This window comes from Nipponia nippon, unplaced genomic scaffold (assembly GCF_047370975.1).
Source record: "Nipponia nippon isolate SJK-2023a ecotype South Korea unplaced genomic scaffold, ASM4737097v1 scaffold_5, whole genome shotgun sequence".
Lineage (NCBI taxonomy): Eukaryota > Metazoa > Chordata > Aves > Pelecaniformes > Threskiornithidae > Nipponia > Nipponia nippon.
The window spans coordinates 64435230-64458708 of record NW_028262369.1 but is presented as its reverse complement, the minus strand read 5'-3'; the positions used below and the strand labels follow the sequence as shown (position 1 = coordinate 64458708).

The following is a 23479-nucleotide window of genomic DNA, read 5'->3' as shown; positions in this document are numbered from 1 at the left end:
TCCAGGAGCTCACAAAAGTCAGTGTTCTGTTGAACAAATTCAAATCCCAAACTTATGATCATTGCTTAATGATTATTAGTAAAGCAGAAATCAGCTGATCAGGACCCCACTGTGTCACTGTCAATATATACTGACAGAACTCACGCAATATATAGAGAGTCCCTAACTCCCCCTCCTTAAGAGCGGGGGATCAGTCTAAACAGACAAGGCAGGGAAGAGGAGAAAGGAAACATTCCTGATAGAAAATGGAGGCACTGAGCAATTTTGCTCAAGGTCACTCAGGAAGTCTATAAAAGAACCAGGATGATTAGATTCTCCTCAGTCCTGGTCTACCATTAAGCCCAAGGTCATCCTACGTTTTAAGTCTTACATACTTGGTTTTTTAACACTAAGTTAGTATCTCTGACAGGAGATATATCTTCTGTATTCATGATTTGCAGGAGATTTCAGAAATCTAATAATTCTTTCCGATTCTCAAAATCTTTGATCCTATTTTTCAGTCTTTTTTTTTTTTTTTTTATTAAAGAGCTTCTTTGGAAAAAAATTTCTTACGGTCCTGCTCCACAGTATTTAGAGGTTATTGGGATAAAGCAGTTGTGAAATACACTTTGGAAACAGATATAATTAATTCTCAACCAAGGCAGGGAGCATCTGTCAGACTTAATCCCACAGGAAAAGAAACATTTATCCTGCAAATCTTGTGGCTTTAAGCACAATGTAGGTACGTATGTATAGAACAGGGCCAAGGCATATAAAAGAGAGTATCTGACCCCGAGGTGGGCACAGACACCTTCTCCCCAGAAACTGGAAGGTCAGTACTTCACAGTGAGTTTCAGGGGGATGAAGGAGGAAAGGGAGTAGTGGTAGAGGCATTCTCCACCCTCCGTATCGACAGCTGCCAGCACATGGAAAAGACAACAAAATCTGCTTGGAGAACACCATGAATAAAGCATAAAATGTATAATTAGGATGCTTACCTGGAAGAGGAAATATTTAAGATTACATATCTGTCTTCTACTTGCTCATATTTTGTTCAATGACGTTTAATACAGAGAGATCATTCAAAAAACAGGTGCACAGACCGGTATATAAACTAGCAAGATAAAAAGTCACCTTCCTGCTCTCTGGCCCAATAAATCTTGACTTACAACAGCATAATTTCAACAAGAGAGGGGCAGAGTTCCCTTTCCTGTATGATTTCATGGAGCTTAAACTCTGGAAATCAGAGACTTCCCAAGCAGACAGAAAATGGAGCTTTGATCTTCCACAGAGGTGGGAATTGAAATTGTCTTCAACTTTCCACTTCAAAATTAAATTCAGAACTGGGCTACAGCAGTATTCAAAATTGCATCTCAAAAAGGCGAAGTAATCCACCGTTGTCTGGACACTTCATGGTAACACTTTAGAGATGAAGACAGATGGATGATGCCACCTATCTGTATCTCTTACGAAGTCAAAGAAACTTACAAGTTCAAGAAGCTTTTATGCACTGACATGAAAGACGAAGCTCTCATTGCCTTAAAATACAATAAAACAAATCAAGAGGCATACGCCATCTCAAAGAACATTAGAAAAAAATGCATTATTGCACAACAGTTATTTCTAAAGACAATTAATACAGCTGGTTCCTGCCAGATAGCATGAGGGTTTTCACACTAGTAATATGCTATTCAAGCTACTAGGCGTGCTCGCAAAGATCTGTACTGGCTGGTCTGCTTTGAAGGTGAAGAAAACAGTGTCATTTTGCATTCTGTAACATTTCAAGAGGATGAGGATTAAGAACGCTTGTACTCTGAGGCTAGTAAGCCAGATAGAATGGAAGCTGAATAAATACCAGAGCAGCTCTAGAACAGGAATAGTTCAAAAGGCAATTATCAATGTTTAAGAGCAAAATGACACATCCTGTGTCATGTCATGGAACAGTTTGTACCTGCAAATGGGAACAGTCTGTCATGTGCTATATATAATAATCAAATATAACAGTAACCTCCATTTGCTCCCTAGAATGACTCCCTATACTTGACCTGGGAAAACTGCTCATCCAAAATATGCACAAGGTAGCTGTTAATCTGTAACATTTACTGCAACAGTTTCTTTTCTGAAGCTTTTTCTCTGAAGAATTCAACAAAATCTGAAACTTAGTCCTTTATATATGTTTGTAATCCTATCCTTCAAAAGTTTAGCACGGTACATGTACCTTTCTCAAACCTAGCATTGAGAATTGTGGAAATCACAAGACAATGGACTGGTCTTAGCTATTCTTAAAATTCCTCTTCCCTCAGAGCAGATACTGTATATTTCTGCATGGCTGTTAATGCTATGACATCTTATGTCGGGGGGGGGGGGGGGGGGGGGAACAAACAAAAAAAGTAAAATATAATTTTTTTATTATTTCCTAAAACGTCATTCAGGAGAGATGACACGCTGGTGATGACACGGAAAAGGACATGAACAAGCTGGTCCAGGAGATTTTACAAAAAGTTTGTAATATCTAGCTAAAAATTATACCCTGAGGACTTTGCTTAAGACTGTTGCACCAAGCGACTTTGTCTATTGATCCTCTTCCAGCTCCCTACTCATTAAGCTTGGTCTGCTGGCAGGGGCCTTACAAATTGGTTGAAAGAATAAACTCTTGAGGATTATGTGACACACCACTTTTAGTTAAAAAGAAAAACAGCGGCCTCTACATATTCTAATACTGACTACGATCACTTCCAGACCCCATTTCATATTACCCCTTCAATCCTTCCAGTTTGACTTGTCCATTTGAGTTGACTCAAGTCACACTTGTGACCAGCTCACCCGAGGCGCTGTATCATGTCACTACATCAAGTCCTTATGTAGTTAGTGCCTTCCCCACACTACTCTACAGTAGTGCTGTCCCAGGCACCAGGGTCCCCAGCTGCTTCTTTCATGAACCTAGCTTTCAAAAAAAACCCCTTCTGTCTAACCTTGTTCTCACCTCTGCACTGATCTGGATCAGGGTCCTGCAGCTAGACCTGCGTTTCTTCATCAACACTTTCCCTCCACCATCTGGCAGGGGGGAGCGTCCATTCTGACGTGGCGCAGTGCCAGGCCCCGGACTCCTGCTGCCTTCCCATAACCTCACCTCAACTCCTCCGGCGCCCCGGGGGGCCCCTCTGCTGACTCTTCCTGCCTTTCTGGGAGCTCGGCCCCATCCCTGTCACTTCCCAGCACGGCTTAGTCACTTCTGAAATAAAAAGGCATTTCAGAGAAGCCTAGTGCAGGACAAAAAGACTTTCTTATACCTTTAAAAAACAGAGGGGAGTTAGACGCCTATTACCGCATTGTACCTGTTTATATTCCAGTAAAAATTACGCAAATTACTTTGATATTATCAAGACTCGTGACTATCAATCGTTTGAAGAATTGATACAAAAATTTAACGTAAGGTGAAAATGAACGCATTTTTACAGACTATAGGGAGTGCAACAGTTCCCCCTAGCGACTGCGACGCAAAACGGAAACCCACCCACCTTTCTGGTAAAAGTTTTCAAAACTGCTTTGCCTCACAAAAAGCACGTAATAAAACACGTGTATTTCAAGTGCGTTAAAAAAGAACAGCGGGGTGCCGACGGAAGAGAACAAAAATGGGTGAGGAGGCGACCCTTTATTTTCTGAAAAGATCCTACTCATACTGGAAAGTAAAAACACCAGCCACGCACCGAGCAGATCCGTGGCCGTACGAGGCTGGCGCTGCCAGACGCTGCAGGCAGTCGGCGGGAACAACCGCGAGGCCCGCCGGAGCCCGGGCTGGGCACAGCTACCGCGGCAGAGATCGCCTCAGGAAGGGGCGGGAACGGGCCGCGGCTGCCCCCGGTCGGCTGTGCCCGGCAGCCCGCCGGCTGGGCCCCCGGAGCGGGCGAGAGCCCGCCGAATTCGGCCTGCGGGGCGGGACGCCGCGGCGAGGCTCGTCCGCTGAGCGGCCTCTCCGGTAATGGCAGCCATGCTTTTGCCGTGGCGACCGGCAGCGAGGGGGTTGCGGCCGCCGGCAGCCGTGCGGCGATTCCCGCCGCCTGTGGCAGGTGCTGCTTGCGCCCTCTTCCCGGCGCGGACGGGCCTCGGGGTGCGCCTCTGCCGCTGAGGCGGAGCGGGGCGCGGCGGCTCCTGGCGGCCACGGGTCTTTATGACGGAGCAAAGGTAAACCTGGTGTCAAAAACAGTGACACAAGATCCGTTTCAGACTTCAAAAGAAACCCATGGAGCTTCCACCACAGCCCCGGATGCACTCCAAATGGAGTCACAAACCACTGCCGCAACATGAAGTGTCACGCAGACATCAAAGAAATCGTTTCCTGCTCCCACAGGAGTTGTCCCATTCTCTCTTCGTATTACTTGTCTCAGGATTCTATAGGCTGAATCAAAACCCACTAAATCAACAGAAAATTACTATTTTTTGGCTAGGCTAGTTTTTTGGCAGCCTAGTGAGTGGAACCAGGTCACTGAAGAAATCAAACAAGCCCGAGAAGTGACAGGAATATAAACTAGGAATGGGCTTACACCCTTGATTTAAATTCATTTTTTAAAATTCATTTAAATGTATTAAACTGAATTTACTACAGTAAGATCACTCATCTTCTCTCATCTAATCACACAATTCTTTCTCTGTAAGACTGTGTAAGACTCTTAGAAAGCTGCTCCATTTAAATTGTAAAGTCAAACTAACAACTAACTAACTTTACATTGATGTTTTTACATATCGGATATTTTGATTATAAATTGTAGGATACTGCTGAAAAAGTATCGATTACCAAGAGATCATGAAGGTAAGCGTTAGCCTCTCTTTTATGGCTTGCATGTAGAGCTTATGAACTTTAAATGCGTGAAGCAACATCCTCCAGCGTTTTGAAAAAAATTTTTATAGGTCACTGTCTTGTTCCTCCTCTCCCTCCTCCACTTAAAAAAAAAAAAAAAAAAAATTAGTGCTGTCAGGCATTTTCCCATTTGTTTCTTTTTTTCCGATACAGAACATTTTGTGTTATATCATTGATTACAACTGCAGTTTCAAGAAAAATGAAAACGCAGAAAAAGCAACAATTTCAAATACATACACCTTGTACTGAAGTTATTCCAGTGCTTTCAAGATATTCTTAGCCGGTAGACACTGACAAATTTGCTTCTTCATTTAATAATAAGTTAGCTATAGAACTACAGTTCTTTTATCACTTTTGTGTAGTGAGTCCTTCAGCACCAACTAATATAACTGCAATGACTTTTCTAGTTTAGGACAATATTCTACTTTCACATCATCTAAACAGTAGTGTTTAATGAATGCTTCCTATATCATGGAGATTCCCCCTCAAATGTAGGGGTATGTGAAGAAAGCAAGCTGTGCAAAATGTAATCCTTGACTGATTTTGACATTTGTGGCTGTCACCAAAACCACAAAGCTTTCTAATCCAGAAGGTACAATCTGTATAGCCAGATTAGCTTTCTGACATGAGTCAGGATTTTAGGCTATTATGAGCCAGATTCTCAACTGGTTTGCTAGATTTCCTTTCCTAGAACATTAGGAACTCAAAATAACACAAATAGCATAAATATCCCACAAAATAATTAGTCTAAAGATCTTTTTCCAAGTAGTAACAAAGTAGCTAAATACAAACCAACCTTAAAGAATGGCCACCATTCAAAAAGTTACTTTTAAAAAAAATATTTACACACAAAACCAAACATCTTGTACATAGTCAGAACCTAGTTTGTATTTTTCTATCTGAACTAGATTTTAGAACATTTTACTTTCTTAAGTTTTGTATAGGCAAAATAACTTCAGCAGAAAGTGAGCAGGTTGTCATCTTAACTCATCACTAGAATTTGTAACTGGTTTCTGGCTATGGAATATATTGATGTGTGGTATCAGAACCCAGACTGAATTTCAGAGAACAAGTTCATTTGCCAAAGCTGGCTGTTAGCAGAGGAATTTCCTACCTTGCATCATTTTCACCTCCTGAAAATAAGGAAACTTCAAGGAACACCCTTCCGTGTTTTACTGCAGTGTCAGCATTTGGTTGTAAGATTAGCCTCTTGAGTAAGAAGAAAAATAAATTTAATTCACAAGAATCATGAATTATACTAAGGAAATAATATTTACTTCTTTACTATTCCATGTTTCAAAAGATGGTGCAAGGCTTAATTTGGGGTTTGGAACGCATTTTTAGTTTTTTTTTTTTTAAATAGAGGTCACTAGACAGAAAAAACACTATGCTGTTTATTTTTCCAAGAAATAATATTTCTAGAAAATCCTCCATAGTTGTTCATTACCAGTACTTAGAAGTAAAAACTTTTTTACTCTTAAACATATCTACAAAGGCCTTTTGGGATGAAACACTGTTCCGATCAATACATTCAGTGAACCAAATTGAACTTACTGAAAAATTATTGAAAACTTCACAGTTCAGAAACATTTTTATTCGTTTTTGCCTTGGACACCATTTTAGATAAGAACTTGCATAAGCAATATTAACAGTTTCTTTGCAAGTTATAAAAAACAATTTACAAGTTTTTGGGGGCTGAAACGTATTGCATATATTTGACAGAGAGAGTACCTATTGCATTTCATAGATGGAGAACTATTACAAGTGAGGTAAGTGCAGAGTTCTACCAAAACACTTTTAATTTTCATGTTTACTTTTGCTAGATGCTTTTAAGTTGGGTCTTCTGGAAAGAGAAACTGATGATGTGCTTCAGTGATTGCATTAAGAATGAACACAAAATCCACAGGAAACTCTCTTCTCACAAACCTTACACTAGAGGAATGATAGATGCATTGATCAGAAAGAAATTTATGATGAGGACGTTTGTCCCATTTGTCAGGAGTTACTAAAGAAAATGCTTCCCATCGCTTACTGCCGGTTAAGTATACAATTTGTTCTTTGTCTTGCTATATGTCTAATTATAGAATAAATGTTACAAGATCTGCTAATATAACTAGCTTCAATAAACAAGCAAAAATACCTGACAGTTGTTATAGCCCTTTTCCAACCTGGAAAATACGGCAATCCTACAAGTTAAAATGTGGGTGGAGGGGAAGGAGCAAAAGAAAAGGGAAGACCACTTAGTATTGCTATGTGAGTTTTCTTATATGCTTCTGGAGAGATCACAGATATTTGATACCAAATTTTATTTTGGTATTTGTTTTCTGTAGATACAGCTGTGGTAACAACGTTCACATAAAATGTATGAAAATTTGGGCTGACCACCAAGATGAACTTGAGAATGACTCTGTAGTGAAGTGTCTACTTTGCAGACAAAAATTTGCACCTGTAAGGCTCATTCTAGAAGAATTTAGAAACTTTAAACAACTTGTGACTGCAACAGAGAAAGCAAGACTGGATAGGCACCCTAGAATCCCTTGTAATAACTGCAGAGTATTTCCAACTGTAGGAAAGTGCTACAAGTATTTTTAAACCAAGATTTTGACAGTGCTATGTCTTTGAGTATATCTTACAGCTTGTCGCTTATTTCTCTGCCTTTATTATAAGTCAATGATTTCACCTACAGAGTAGACAATATGTGCTTTGTAAACAAACAAACATCCGTAGTAAACAAAGCAACGTTTTTTATTTTCAAACTTGCTTTTAGTGTAGTAACATCTCCAAACAACTCTGTATTATGTATTTGGGATTGTCCTTTCCCAAATAATAAATGTAGCTACTACTTTCTGATAAAGTGTTAACTGCTTGTTAACCTAGCTCCTTATTCTGTTGATGTGGGTTTGGTTTTCCTTTTAGGTGTACTGAGTGTGTTGAGTATCACCTATGTCATGACTGTTTCACTGGCTTTTGCCATTCTCCACGTTTTTGTTTTCAGACAGGTACCAAACAGGTTTTCTTTTTTGTATCCTACCCTGACCTATATAATACTGATCTCAATTACCCTTATACAAATCATGCAGACCTTGCATTGAATTAGACTTACTTAGCTACAAGCTAAGTAGCTACAGAACGATATTGAGATAAGCATAAATAACACCATAAACTAAGAGAGATTAATTGTCCTCTGTCTGTATACGTTGCACCATGGCACCCTTATAGGGACAGCAGATGGAAATACATCCTAGCTTACCGCTGCCGCAGCTGCATGCCTCACCAACTGAGATACAGATAGTTGGTTCTTTTATACCGTTAATTCACTACATAGAATCAAAGCAGAGGGGGGAAAAAAAAACCAAACAAAAAAACCACAAAAATCAGTGAATTCAGATTACCGTAACAACCATAAGTGGATATACTTATGTCTTAGAAGTTGAGAGGTTTAGAGTCTATAATCCAAGATAGGGCAAGATATGATCCCACATAACTTGAAAACTAAGGTAGCTTTGCAAGAGATCACAATATTTGGGTTATGAATTCTGACCTTGGGTTTCAAAAGGTCATGAAAACTTTTGTAGCTTTTGTTCAAAAACATTGATGTAGAAATTATTGCGTAAAATTCAATGGCTTACATTATGCAACTGTTGAGGCTAAATGAACATACTAGTTTATTTTTCTGGGATGTGTGTGTGTCTGTTTATGACTGTCACAGTAAGATCAACATCAGTGGAATGACTTTCACAGCAGCTGTGGTTTGACAGACTGGTTAGCCCATCAAATAATTTAAGGTACTGCTGAAGAGAACCTTCTGTCAAAAGACAACTTATTCTGAAGCATTCAGCTTTAGTTGCTGTTTCTTCAAATTTACTGGGGTTTGTTTGTTTTCTTTTAGGACTCATTGTACTCTAAAGAACATTGTAAAATCTTTACCCATCATTTTAATTAGTAAACATAGTAATTTACTGGCCTCAGGTATTCAGTGTAGACTTTGTTTAAAGAGCTTTCAACTTGGTCAGCATGTAAGACTCCTACCATGCAATCACAAGGTAAGAGGGAAAAAAAAGTGTTCTAAACATTGAAGAGCCAAATCTTCACATAGCCTGTTAACTTGTAGCACATCAGACCTTCTGATGTTGACATCCTGCAGCACATAGTGTATTAGAACCCTTAAGGCACCAATGACAAGTCTTCATGTGACTAGTCTGAAAGTTTGCACCCTTGCTTAACTGTTGTCCTGGTTTCGACCGAGAGAGTTAACTTTCTTCCTAGTAACTGGTAATAGTGCTGTGTTTTGGATTTAGTATGAGAATAATGTTGATAACACACTGATGTTTCAGTTGTTGCTAAATAGTGCTTACACTAAGTCAAGGACTTTTCAGCTTCCCACGCTCTGCCGGGTGCACAAGAAGCTGGGAGGGAGCACAGCCAGGACAGCTGACCCACGCTGGCCAAAAGGCTATTCCATACCATATGACATCAGGCTCAGTATATAAACTGGGGGAGTTGGCTGGGGGGGCAGTGATCACTGCTTGGGGACGGGCTGGGCATCGGTCAGCGGGTGGTGAGCAACTGCACTGTGCATCACTTGTTTTGTATGTTCTTTTATCATTATTATTATTATTCTCACTTCCTCCGCTGTCTTATAAACTGTCTTTATCTCAACGCACGGGTTTTACTACTTTTTTTTCCGATTCTCTTCCCCATCCCACTGTGGAGGGGAGGGTGAGTGAGCAGCTGTGTGGTGCTTAGTTGCTGCCTGGGGTTAAACCATGACAGCTGTATGCCTCAGTCTTAACATCTGCTTTAAGGCACAGGAAGCATAATGGTTAGAAATGGCCGCTAAAATAATTTTTTACAAACAAATGGCAAGGAGCAGCATAATGACATGGTCTGATACATAGTTCTCTACTAGTAATGAATCAGGTTGTTCCTACAGTCTGCGTTCTTATTCTTGAAGCTTAGACAAGGTAAATAACATTAGAAACAAAAGTTGCATCAGGGATATGTATGTTTTATGGCCATTAGTGACAACTCAAATACGCTTCACTGTTATCTACTGTTACTGATGTTTACTTCTCTATAGAACAAATTCCGAATAATGTGGTACTTTTCTTTAGGAGCCTGGTTCACTCTTCATATTCTTCTAATTCTGATACATTCTGCAAGAACTCAGTAGCATCCCTCTGAGTAGATCACCTTGAACAAACTTAGATTTTTAAAAAATTTAAACCAGATTATTTTGCAAAGATTCAGACCCTCTGGGATACTGAAATGCTGAAATATTGCCTGTTTACTAGTTTATCAGCTGAAGCCAAAATAACCATATTCCTTCTGTGCTTCTTAATGAGTGTCAGTTAGCACCTTCCCAGTATTTGAGAGGCACATTTTCATCCTCTGAGCAGTTTATAATTTCAAACACTTAGCAGTGGAGTTTTGATCTGTCTCAGTATACTTTTTGCAAAAAGGAACCAAGTTTACTTGAAAGTTGGGGAGCCTTTTGCAATCCTGCAGCAAGTTTCATGATTTGGAAATACATATTACCCAGCCAACCTGTGACATTCACATTTACTAGTTTGTACCAGCACCTTTAAGCAAGTTCACAAAAGATAGCCCTTTTCAGATTTATTTAACTCAAGCTAGCTTACCTGACCAGCAGTGTTTCTTCACTGATGACATGACAGCAGTAATACAAATTCAAACTCCTTGCTCACTTGTAGGATCCTGGTTACAATCTCAGTAGTTACTGCCCTTTAAGTCCAGAATTGATATGGAACAGAATCAAAAGGGGAATTAAGCTGAAAGGGAAGGCTAACAGAGTCATCACTGATTCCTTACAGTAGCAAATATATGTGTAATTACATTATCTGTTACAGTTAAGTAACTTGATATTTGCAGCACCTTTAAAAGTGAGATTTAAGTATCCAGTTTACAGCAGTCAGTAAAATCTTAACTAACTCTCTTTAACTTGACAGTGCCCAAAACTTAGAATCTATTCAATCTATGCGTAAGCAACATAGCCCCCTAGCGATCAGTGAAGTTCCTGTGGGTTTCCACTCGTAACATTGGAGAAGAGGCTTCTTTGAATTAGTTATATGCAAGAACAATTGATTAGTCCATAATTAGCTAAGAAATATTATGCAACAGCTGACTTTTCCATCTTTTAAGTTTCATAGGCAGTGTATTGACAGTTGGCTACTGCAGCAAAGAAACACGTCCTATTGATGAATATGTTGCGTACAATTCTCTGACTTGGAAGGATACGCGAGCCAAACATGGAAACTACCCAACAGGTTCTCATGCAAATGTTAGCAAACTTGCAAAGCAAGTGGAACCAGAAATTTGTGTATCTGGAAATGGATTATTTGTCAAGCAAATATCATCTGAACATGCATCAGAAAGTTCTCAAAGTAGCTTCAAAAAATTAACAAAGATGTGCCAAAGTCCCAAAAGGATTTAATTTTAAGATTTTTTTTTTTAGCAACCTCCATTTAGGAAAATCTGATTAGAACAGCAGTAGAAATCTAAGTGATTTTTCCAGGCATAGCAAGGATGACTCTCTAAGCTCTTTTGAAACAGCATTTTCTGGGAAGTCCACTACCATTAGAAAGGATGACATTCATAATGTTTTGAGAAGCCAGCATCAGTTTGACTGTGGCAATATAAACAAAGTAGTTACTTTTTAAAAAGATTGCTGTAATAATTCCACAATTCTAAGATATCTCAGGGGGTTGAATTTGGAGGTCCATTCGTGCACAGCAAACCATTCCTCCAAAAAGGACAATGAGGATGTGAGAACCGCCAGCCATCAACAGAGGCTCCTAACAAGACCAACACCTAAACATAATCATCTGAACTTTAAAACAACAAAAATAGATTTATTATTGGAAGGAATTCCACTGCATAGCAGCTCATGACTGTCTTGTTTTAGATAAGATAGTTACATTCTTACTTTTATACTCCATACACAGAATTTCTTAGAGACCAAGAAACAAATTAATAAGTGAATAATCAGATGGTATGAACTGTAGGTACTACAAAAATGAACTCAATGCTGTGAGCAATGTTTCTATTAAATCTTCTCAAATAAACAGAGGAACTGGTTTGGCTGGTGTAGATGTATTTCAGAAAATAGCCAGAGACTTGTAGAATTGTCACTATTTCTTATTTGCAAGTTTTTAACCTTTAATCAAGTAAATTACTCAACTAAATGTAAAATGCAGAAAGCTTTTATATTCTTGAAAGACCACTTAAGTAACAGTTCTTACTCAGAGATGTAATGAAGCCAGACTCATTTTAACATTATTGCTGAAAGAAATGATATCAAATGTGCTATTTTCAAATGCGCAATAGTAAAAGCAAGATGGAAAAGAACCTATTTATAGTATCAGGTACATTCTGTAAGATCTGCTATGGTTTCCTGATAGTAAATGCTTAAAAGAGGAGCTAAGCCTCCAAATAGTATACAGGAACCACCCACTTAGCCATTTTCAATCATGTACAGATGGCTAAGCCAAAGAATTCCTGAGTCTAACAATTATTTCCCAAATGGTAATATAATAAATAAATTTAAATTTTAGTAATTCTAGTTTTCTTTAAGGTCTAGATTCCCAGTAAGTATAATGAAGATTTAAACCTGAATAGATGCAATAAATGTAAACATAAAGCCTGACTGAATGAGAGCCTGAGCTGTTAGTTAAACACAAGAAAGACGTGCAATAAGAACCTGCCACTTTTGAAGTTTTATTCTGAGAATCCAAGAAAAATGGGAACATTTTGTTGAAGCTTAGCCAGATTTGCAACTTGACTTTTTCCAATTATCTTACCATATGTTTTAATAGAAATAGCATGTCTAACAATGTATTCAGAACAAACAAAACAATATCATCTACTCACATATACTTTAACTCTTATTTAAATGAGTAATCTGTATAGTTTCGATTTTGTGTTTTCTACGACAACACAGAACAAGTTGAACTTCAGTCAATTTTGATATAATTATTTGCATTTGCAGATCAGCTGATGACCCAGATATCTAATTTTTACAAGGAAGTGAAATATGACAGAAAATACCATTCTCTTGTTGAATTAGAAATAAAATTCCTCAGATTTCTTTAGCTTCCTGTAGAGAGAAAGTTCACTCTATTTTGAAGTATCTGATAGATTTGCAATAGTTAAAAAAAAATTCTCAGGAAGGTTGAAAATAAAAAAGGTATTATGTGAGAGTAAGAAGAAAACCAGTAGTTTACTAAAAGACTGTAGCTTCTTGGAGCATTAAAGGAGTGATCATACAACACATTCAAGTGCCCCCCATGGTACGAAAACCTTTGCCATGTGCCTGCCTGCAGTCCCGCAGGGTTTCTGAACAATGGTGAAAATACTGAAATGTGGCTTTTGTGAAACTTAGAAATGAAAAAGGCTTGAGAAATACTACTGTTAGATACAATTAAGAATAGGAAATTATACCCTGAAGTTTAGCTTAAGGTCTATCACAATATTATCTTGTTCTTCTACCTGGATTTAAGTACTTTGAGTTTATTCGTAGCTGGAATCGATGCCTCTGTCTTATACACTGTGCAGACATACAGAAATAATCTTTTATTTGTTCTTGCAGCGACAGAAAGTCTCTAAATAAAAGAATGGAGAAAGTGAGATTAGACATAAGAACAAAACCTGAATAGTCTTCTCTGGGTACCCCTTTCCAATTGCAACAAAATAAATTTACACGAGGAATAGCCTTACCTGCACTAACCAAGAAACAAGAACCAGATTTAATGTGGATATAGGTGTCTGTCTTCAGTAGAAATGGAAAAGAGAATGTGACTGAATTAGAATTGGTTACTTAAGGACAATAACATTCTTCTGTCATTGGAATTACGGTGATGATAGAAATACATTTTTATTGATATTTAGGAAAAAAACTCTTAAGTGAGAGAGGTATGTTCCTAAACAATGTAAGACTTCAAAGACATTCAAATAAAAGTTAAGGCACTGATGACATTTTAAAACTTTTATTATATTGCATAAGCTATAACATTTTACAAATCTTAGTTACATTTTCAGCCACAGATACATTGATACTGTAGTAAATATAGAGATGAAGAGACACCTCTGACAAAATATAAAAAAGTAGAAATACTTAAAACCAGGATGCTGAATATCAAGAATGTTTTACATGAACAATATCCATACTAGAGTGTTTTTGAAAATGATCGCCAAGGTAATGAAGTGGTTGTTGAATATAAGGCTCCAACGTGCAAGCTGGTGAGCACAGTCAGTGCCATCAGTTCACCTATGTTTCAGCATCTCTGAGCCAGGTTTTTTATGAACTCCATGCTCTAATGAGCACTAAAAAGTGCCTTTCTACACAATAACAAGATGTTGTAAAAATATTACTGTTCTAACATGGACTGAAGTGCAACAAGTGCTTCAAAGGAATTGAATCAGTAAACTGGGAAATAAAGTACCAGTATATTTTGGGGAGGGGCAATATAGGAATGTTCAATAAGTCTTAAACTGACCAAAAAAAAAAATCATTTGGTAAAATAATTTTCAAGCTGAGAGTGCTAATACTAAAAATAATGACACAGTTTTCCCCTGCCAGTCTTAAAAAACAAAAAAAAGCTGAAGCCATTTTTTTTGGTAATCAGAACACACTGAATACTGCTTTTAAAAGAAAATGAAGCTCAGGTTAAAGTCATTTAAACCACTTTTCATATAAATTCTTTAACACAAATGTAGCTGCCTACTGTTAGAAGTGTGGCACAAATTAGTGCAAACTACTATAAAAGAATGCTCATTTTTAACTCTGTAGGCATAGCACTGTGTTTTGCATAATTCCACTGAATTAAAAAAAATAATTTAAAAAGCAGAAGCTCGGGTTATATAAACAATGCAGGTTAGGCTCCAAATTGAGATAAAAACAGGTTCTAGAAAATAAGAATTAAGTACCTATCTCCATACACTTTCTGCTCCTACTGGCAAGGAAGGTTAGCAGCTGAAAAAAGGATTTTTATCATTATAATAGTTTTTATATATAAACATATATTAATTTCATTTTTGAAGTTAAAATCCCAGTCAGTTTCATACCTGTAAATCCAGTGACTTCAAGACACTGCATCTTCATTTACGAAGTTGAATCAGATCCCATATGTGCATTTTTAAAAGATACTACTGTTCAGATTGCTAAAGATATATTTTTTTAATTTCTTTTCAAACATAAAATACAAAAGAACAGGGTTTACAACAATTACCATCATCATTAACATGCAGGAGTCAGTATTCCAACATAAAAAACACTAGATCTGCCTTTTAAAGTATTATAAAAGCTACATAATTGTAAGTATGAACTGAGGTGTTTTTGGCTAACAGAAAAGAACCTATAATGTGCTTTTCAGATAGTCATGTGTCCCACTGATAAAATAAGTCTGATGAAAGAGAAAGGCACTTCAGCAGGCTAATTTATCTTCAGATTTTCCTAACATGCAGTACTAGACAACGGATGTAGTGTACTGCCTTTTAATTTGCACAGTGTTATTTAGTAATAACTAATATATTATTATATTCAATATATTAATATATTATTATATATTAGTTATTTAGTAATAATAAATATTTCAGTAATATTGTTAACCTGTTTCACTTTTTAACTAATGAGAAGAGTTTAGACTGGAGCCCATTCATTTCTTCCTCTTTGGTACAAATCACTGCATAAAAACAAAGCAGACAACTAAACGTTCCTACATCCTGGATTATATTTTGTGCATCATCTCTAGCTCTACATTGGTAAATAATGTCCCTAATCATCAAAACAGTTTTGCTTTCAGGTTTGTACGATACCAGAGTTCTTTTATTTTCTGACAGTACTATAAAGATTTTTCCTGTTAATCAAATGCAATTTTTTAAGTGATTCTCCCCCCCTTTTTTTTTAATTTCTATAATAAGTGGCATTTGGTGACAATCTGAAAATTACTGTCAATTACCTTATTCCAGGTAACATAGAGCACAAGTCTTATGAGGAGCGGCTGAGGGAGCTGGGGTTGTTTAGCCTGGAGAAGAGGAGGCTGAGGGGAGACCCTATTGCTCTCTACAGCTACCTGAAAGGAGGTTGTAGCGAGGTGGGGGTCGGTCTCTTCTCCCTAGTAACGAGTGATAGGACGAGAGGAAACGGCCTCAAGCTGCGCCAGGGGAGGTTTAGGTTAGACATTAGGAAAGACTTCTTCACCGAGAGGGTGGTCAAGCATTGGAACAGGCTGCCCAGGGAAGTGGTTGAGTCTCCATCCCTGGAGGTATTTAAAGAATGGATAGATACGGTGCTTGAAGACATGGTATAGATGGACTTGGCAGTGATTGGTTGACGGTTGGACTCGATGATCTTAAGGGTCTTTTCCAACCTTGACGATTCTATGATTCTATATCCAGATTAATGTGCATACAGCTGTGTACTATTTAGCCTGATCACTTCCCTTAATTTATGATACATCAAAAGTACTGACCTAAGCCACATGAATTAATCTGCAGAAACGAGCCTTGGCTAACTCCATTAACCACCTTATCAAAACCAGGTAAGACCTGGAACTGGCATACCCTTCTACAAGAAGAATCTCAACATCATGTATTGCAACCATGGCAGGGAAACCGTCCTGAAGTTTATTAACCGCCTTTCACCTTAAATATGACAAAATTTGGTCTCAAATGTTCGATATCTACGTAACACCTTTCACTTAAAACTGTACGTACATCTATGTGGTTTTTTTGCAAAAGCTGACAGCTCAAGGAGCGTCTTGTGAAGAACAGACATAATTCTTGCAAACATTTGTGTTCTTCAAAAAGAATCAATTCCACCGAAGCACAAATACATATCAGTTTGGAAACAAGCATCAGAAAGAAGCTATATCCTTTCCAATTTTCCCAGTCATTCCCCTCTCCTTAGAGGGGGCTTACTTTAAAGGTGCTTCAGGCATGGCCCACTTCTTATTCTCAAGGTAATCAGCCTCCAGATTCAAAGAAGTCAAAACCTCTGAATGTTCCCCTGGCCTTTCCAAGAGCAGTATGCCACGAATCCTTGCCACTTTTTGTACAGACCTAATTTCAGTACTAGCATTTTAGCACTCTGTTAGTGCTGCAATACTTGGCCAACAAAAAAAAAAAAATCTTAAAAAATAAGTTCAGTGATTCCTATAAATTCATATGTTGAAATCATATATAGAAATATAGAAAAGCATTAGTTTGACCACAAAGGCAAATTTCATGATAACATTTTGTCTTTTCCACATATGTTACACAACAAGTATGGTTATTAATTAAAAATTAAAATTTTTAGAACTCAGTGTAGTCAAACTCTTTTTTAATGATCTAAACTCAAAAAGAATTCCAGTTGCTAATAGGTAATACAGGTTTCCAGTACATAAATTCCAACTACCGCTAGAACATGAAAACTCAGATAATATATTCTGTAAATACCGAATATAAATACGAAGTATAATTCCAATAATTTTAGAGTTATATAGTTTTTAAAATCCAAGATTTAGTGCTCACGATAGGGCCAAGGAAGAATTCCCTGTCATTGTGTGCTTAGGGGCATCACCTGTTTTCATGTAGCATTTATCTTTGCAGATACAACTGCAGCAATAATTTCTCTCTACAGAATAGTTTTCTCATCTTCTGACACAGAAAACAAGTTATGTATTTATTTTTAATATAAAACTCAACTTTAGAAAAGCCTTTTCAAGTGTTACCAGCAGCATAAGACATCATGCGATAAATGCTAGCAAGTTGCACACAGAAAAGTTGGCGTACGGGATCTACAAAGCAAGCAAAGATAGCTGTTGCTTGACTGACATGGGTAAAAGCAACAGCTAAAGACAGCCTTGGAAATGGTATGACCCGAACTGTAGCATGCGCTCTCCAGAACAGAATTTAAATATTCCACTAAAAGAAATGCCCACACCCTGATTTGGCAAGGGAGGAGCTACTATCTAGTAGAGATACCAATCCTATATATGATGAGATGCCTATTTTTCATAAAACTTTATTCATCTATCTTCCTACTACCGAGAAGCCTAGCAGCAAGAAACTCTTGCAAGAAGATCTGTTCCACTCTGACTTGCTTTGTTGGCTAAAAGCTGAAGTGGATCACTGATGCATAGCCTTTAAAGGGGCCATTTTGCACTACCATACGCGCAGGGTAAAATTGTGACTAATCCGGACAGCCAAAAGCTCCTTTAGAATGACGGTACAGAACCAAACTCTGCTCTTTGCTCTTGATCCCCTAGCAGAGCAGACAAGAATCTGCACTACATCAGTATATCTTCTGGCACCTAGTTTGAAGTCCCAAAGTTATAACTGATCTTTTCAACATTTCTAATCCTTTTTCTTTGGCGACCAGATACTACTCGGATGCAGAACAAGAACTCTGGAGTGCAAAACTTTGTTCCTTTGAACTCACATGAATAAAGCCATTTACAGTAGTCTGTATTTTTTTAACGATACACGTTAAGTTTGAGGAATTAGGCCTTTGGGGTATATACAATGAAAAAATGCATTGAAAAAATCTGCAATACATTTAAGTTACTGTAGGTGAACAAAATTTCAAGTAGAGACATACCAATTTAATATTAACACCTCAAAACCATTAGCTTGTCAGGGATTTTCTGTTATGTCCAACAGAATATAGAATATTCTCTTTTTGAAAAGGAAGCCATCAGAACTGATGCAACTCTAAGAGCAGGGCAATATTAAACCTCAAAAGTCAAAGCAGCTGTCAAAAGAAATGTGCATCTACACTCAAAATATATAAATTGATTCCTACTAACGTATACAACAATGTAAAGGATGAAAATATCAGTATTTGGCGTAGGAATTTAGTCATACACAAAATCCAGTGGAAGTGCATATAGGAAAAAAAAAGTATTGTGAAAATGTATTCGGTATAGGAAAACTGAATTACAGTTACCTAAAAAGAGTACCAAAGGCATGATAATATGACAATCCATCTTCAGCTCTGAAGTAGATGAATCATATAATTAAACCAGATTGTTTTGGCCAATCAAAATTATAGACTTATTTGCACACCTATCTCGAACTTATTTTGCACTTTCATACTTGTGAACTCAATAGGAACACCATATTTTGTTCATGAAGCAACTGCACACCAGAAGCTGGATTGATGTATTGCTAGTACCATTCTGGTTACCTTGCATATTCTCTAGAAACAGGACCAGACAACTGACAATCCCAACATAACAGACATCTCACAGTAATGTTTCCTGAGTAAATATTCCCAGAAGCCCAGCTGCACAGGATATTTCCCAACTCTTGAGTGTATTACAGGGTAGACAGCTAGTGCGCCTCACCCCACAATTCAGATATAGGCATTGTATGTTTGAGTCTTGGTATAAAACCTTAACCAAGCTCTAAGGGAAATATTTATAAAGCTTTTTTAGGATGATCTATAATCAAACTGCCAAAGCCAAAATGCTGGAACTTATTTTACCAGGGAAACAGCTTCAAAGCCACAGAAAGACACTCTATATACTATATGAAGCACATTAAGGGATGCATCAACTTTTCTGTTAGCCAGAGTTGAAACGATCACTTTGACAAGATGAACATTAAAAATAAAGAATATTCTGATGGCCTTTTCCTTCCTCTATACATATCTTAGTTACATTTCATGCATTCATGACTTTTGGTAAATTTAACTCTAAGATGAGTCATAAGTAGTATTTATATTGCATTATAGACCAAATTTTGCAATCTGCTCTCATGCTCATAAAAAACGCCAACTTTTAAAGCCTGTTTAACCCCTCTGCGATGCACAACCTAGACAAAAGTAGCTCAGGCTGGCAAAATGTAGGCACATACACCTCCGATGATCTTCCATTTTTTTTAAACATAAAATAAAAAGCAACAGTGCCGAACTCTCCTGCTAAAAGAAACTATTTCAAAGGCATAATTTGTCTAAACTTGCATACTTTTTCATTATGGGCCAAACTCTATCGTACAAATCTGCAAGGATCCAAGACTGTTGTCAAGCTCAACCAGCCCAACAGCATGCAGAAGAGAAGATTTTAACTGACGACGAAGCCAAAACAAGACATTGGGATCAGTAGTAGCAGCAGCTTCCGATGCTACTGGAACCAGTCCTTTTCTGCTGGATGTGGACACTTCATAGCAGATGCCAATCTTCAACGTCCACAGTTCATAACAAAGCAGATTAAAAACAAAGCAGATGGGCAACATTTTAAGACAGCAGGGACCGTGAACTGCAGCGGCCACAGAGCTTGTACACTTCCCCCTTCTGCCGCTGCTATATGGAATGGCAACCTTTTGCACATAGATGGGCACACAGGGAGGGTAGTAATGCTATAGAGCTCCGCTGAGGAATGCAACAGAGCTCATCTGCTGGTGTCGTGGGACTGATGAAACATTTTACATTATACAAAGAAGTAGTAACAGATCCCTAGAAAAGTTCACATATAAAATACTGTACAGATGGTCACATTGATTAGGAACAAGGCTGAGGGATGGCTTTAACTAGTCTACCAATGCATTAGCAACAAGTACAAAAAAATTAAAACATGTGCCTACATTTCTCACCATGCATTCCCAGAGGTGCGTCCAAGAATGACAGGCTAATTAAAATGTGGGCCTTCCCTATACTGCCAGCAAAATTAGGAACTGGAAAATTTTAATAGTAGCATTTCCCTGTTTTCAATTCACACTGAATATCAATTGCCCAGTTGAAGTTTAGTAACTCAATCTGTGTATTTAAAAAATGTAACTTTTCCTGATACTAGAAAACAACATTTCCCTTGTAAACCCAACACTGCAGAATTACAGAAGCATCCAAGAGGTCAATAACCAGCAGGGAGAGCAAGAACACAAAGCACATTGTGTTTTAATTTATAGGAATAAGCGGCCTCTCCTCTCTTTTCTTCCAGATATTGGTTTTGCTATCTCTTTTCATGATAGACGGTCTATCCCTTTTTTTAGCAGAAAGGATACCAGATTCATGACTTCCTGATACAGTTTTTCGTTTTAGACCTTCTTCATCTTGTTCTATGACTGGCCCATTCCCTCCATCCAGAATGTGCCTCACAGCCTGGTCCTCTGGAGTACAAACAGTGGTCCCACTTTCACTGCTACTCAGATCCAGATCTTCCAAGTAAAGGATCTTAGAATGTGGCATATTTTTTATGAAAGTTTTCTCTCTCTCTAGTTTCCTACTAGGATGATGCTCATTCATGTCCACACCAGAGTCCAGGCTGGTATCATTACTCTCAGTTTTTCTGCCCTTTTTCAGATCTATGAAAGAATGCCTCACTTGAGCGATCGGCTTTCCATCCAGGGACACAAACCATGCTCGAGGGTGTGGAGACGGTTTTCCTTTAGAGAGTTCCAATAATGTTTGTTCTGAAATACCTTGAAGTTCAGATGAAAATGGAGTCATTACAACTGCTTCATTCAATGTCCCAGGAACAGAGACAGATTCCAGTAAGCTATTAGTGTACCGGCCCCAGTTTGATGTTTGAGAAGGTAAGCCCTCTTCACTATCTAGTGTGCTGTTTTCATCTCTGCAGGCAGAAGGCTGTGGATGAGAGTGCACTGGCATTTTCGGTAACGTCTGCATGTAACTGTCGCGATTCATGGGTTCCATCATGGGACTATATACTAACTGCCCTTTTCTTGGCAAAGTTGCTGATTTAGCAGGATGCAATTGTTCTGGGGAGTGGAAAAGGTCAGAGGTTTGAAGAATAGCAATAGGTTGATTGTAAATATGCATCAGATGTTCTGGGATATGGGAAAGCCCAAACATCTGCTCTTTCAGTGAAAGGTATCTGTTTTGGTCTTGAACATCCCTAGGAGCCTGGGAAATAGTACTGTTACCATGCTTTGGCTGCTGTAAGTTCCTAACTCCAGCATTAGGCTCCAATGAATGGGCTGAATTTCTTGACTGACCAGTCTGACAGGATGACTGATAAGCATCCTCTGTGTAGATTTTAAAATTGTCTCGTGATTTTCCATCTTCCGTGTCTATGGACATCCTCCTTTGAGGGCTGTATGAAGAAATCTTCGGTGTATATAACTGTGACTTATCCTCCAACTTTAAAGACCCTTTAACAGCATTGATGTGATTTATGTGAGTTGTTGATGTTGTCTGGTCTTTTTTTATGACCTCCAGCTTAGTTGTATTTTTTTCCTTCTTTTGTGTCCGACCACATTTATCCCTATGCAAAAGAGATGCAAGGTGACTGTAGAGCATACTAGGAAATACTAGACTGTTGACTACCAGAGCTGAAGATGAGATTTTCGTTAAGAAGTTACAGCGTAATGTGACGTCACAAACATAAAATGAAGTTCTGTAATAATTGTAATTTTTAAAGAAATATTAGGCTACACATTGTAGTTCAGCTAAGGAAACAAGTCTCAACTTCAAAATACTATTTTATCAACCTTAAATTCCATTCATGCTGAGCTTATTAGAGCCTCTCTTTTTGCTTACCTGCAGTAACAAAGAAGAACAGCAAAAAATCCAATGATAATGACAACAGTACCTCCCAGTATGGCTGTAAGGAACACTGTGTGATAGGCTGTTATGTCCTTGGAAACCGCACTAATAATGGATTCTAGATTGTCAAACAAAACCAGACAAGAATTAGTTCTCAAAACCAAATAGTTCCTCTTGATATGCAGAGCTGTAACTAATAAATTAAACTGTACTTTTCCAGTGATTTTGAGTTCCTATAGCACTATGTTCATCCTTCCCTTTTCACCTTGCTATTTCAGCAAACTAGAAAATATACAAACAGTGACTACAATACAATGGACCTTCAAAGGTTCATCTCAAGTACTAAAGCCTTACCATGACATCTACTCAATTCCAGTCAAATTACATTTGTATTAGTTGTCCAAGCTGACTTAGAAACATGGTCTACATTTTCTGTTTAGTGCTTTTGTCAGAAAGTGCTATCTGTTTTTAAATTTTGACATCATATTTCTCCCATAAGAATCCTTTCATATGAATTTGCAAAACATGCAACAAATCTATATAAAACAGAATCCACTGGGACCGTTTTACCCAAGACTAATTTTCTTGTTGTAATTCCTCCTGTCATGCATGACGCTCAACAGTAAGGCATACAGTCCTGCCGATTTTTAGATCTCCATAGTCACAGTTCCCTTGCTGGCTTCTTCCAAAAGATAGTGTTAGTATAAACATACAAGCTCAAATACAGTCTGGACTTTTCCCCCTAGAGCATTTGAAGTTCTAGGAAATGGTTATATGCACAAAGGCACGCTATCGGGATTCAAACAAAGGTTATCCAACTGTTGAAACTGCATGTAGTTTTTTCCTTCCTGTTGTTAAATAAAGCAATCAAACTGACAGCCTTATGATACATTCTTACTTCGGTTACTCAGTAATTTCTTTTCCTGTTGTTGCAGTACCTCTTGTTCCAGGCAGTGGAGCTGCTATCCAGTAGCCTAAGTGTTGAGCAGTATACGTCCATACTAACTGACCATCTGCTTCCTTTACCATTCCTAGCCCACGGCTTACCCAAGCACCTGAGAGAAAAGAAAAAAAAAAAAAAAAAAAGACAAAAATATTGCACATGCCATGCAGGATTCTTCTATACCTCAACCATTAGC

The 23479-nt window shown here is 38.0% G+C and overlaps 2 protein-coding genes across 3 annotated transcripts in view; one reads left to right on the top strand and one right to left on the bottom strand.

Annotated features, from left to right (window-relative positions):
- Positions 1-4280: 4280 nt before the first annotated feature.
- Positions 4281-11288, top strand: ZSWIM2 (zinc finger SWIM-type containing 2). Its single transcript, XM_087731490.1, is given in 8 exon segments — positions 4281-4348; positions 4746-4786; positions 6658-6871; positions 7165-7416; positions 7751-7844; positions 8743-8877; positions 10997-11043; positions 11045-11288. Coding segments are annotated over 8 exon segments (1095 nt in total).
- A 2535-nt stretch (positions 11289-13823) lies between these two features.
- Positions 13824-23479, bottom strand: part of FAM171B (family with sequence similarity 171 member B) — a 40005-nt gene continuing 30349 nt past the window's right edge. For both annotated transcript variants that reach the window (XM_087733675.1, XM_087733676.1), the window contains exons 6-8: positions 23279-23395; positions 22335-22458; positions 13824-22059 (exon numbers count right to left, since the gene is read on the bottom strand). In XM_087733675.1, coding sequence (XP_087589801.1) covers positions 20730-22059; positions 22335-22458; positions 23279-23395 — 1571 coding nt within the window. In that variant the 3' untranslated portion in view covers positions 13824-20729. The remainder of the gene's footprint in view (positions 22060-22334; positions 22459-23278; positions 23396-23479) is intronic.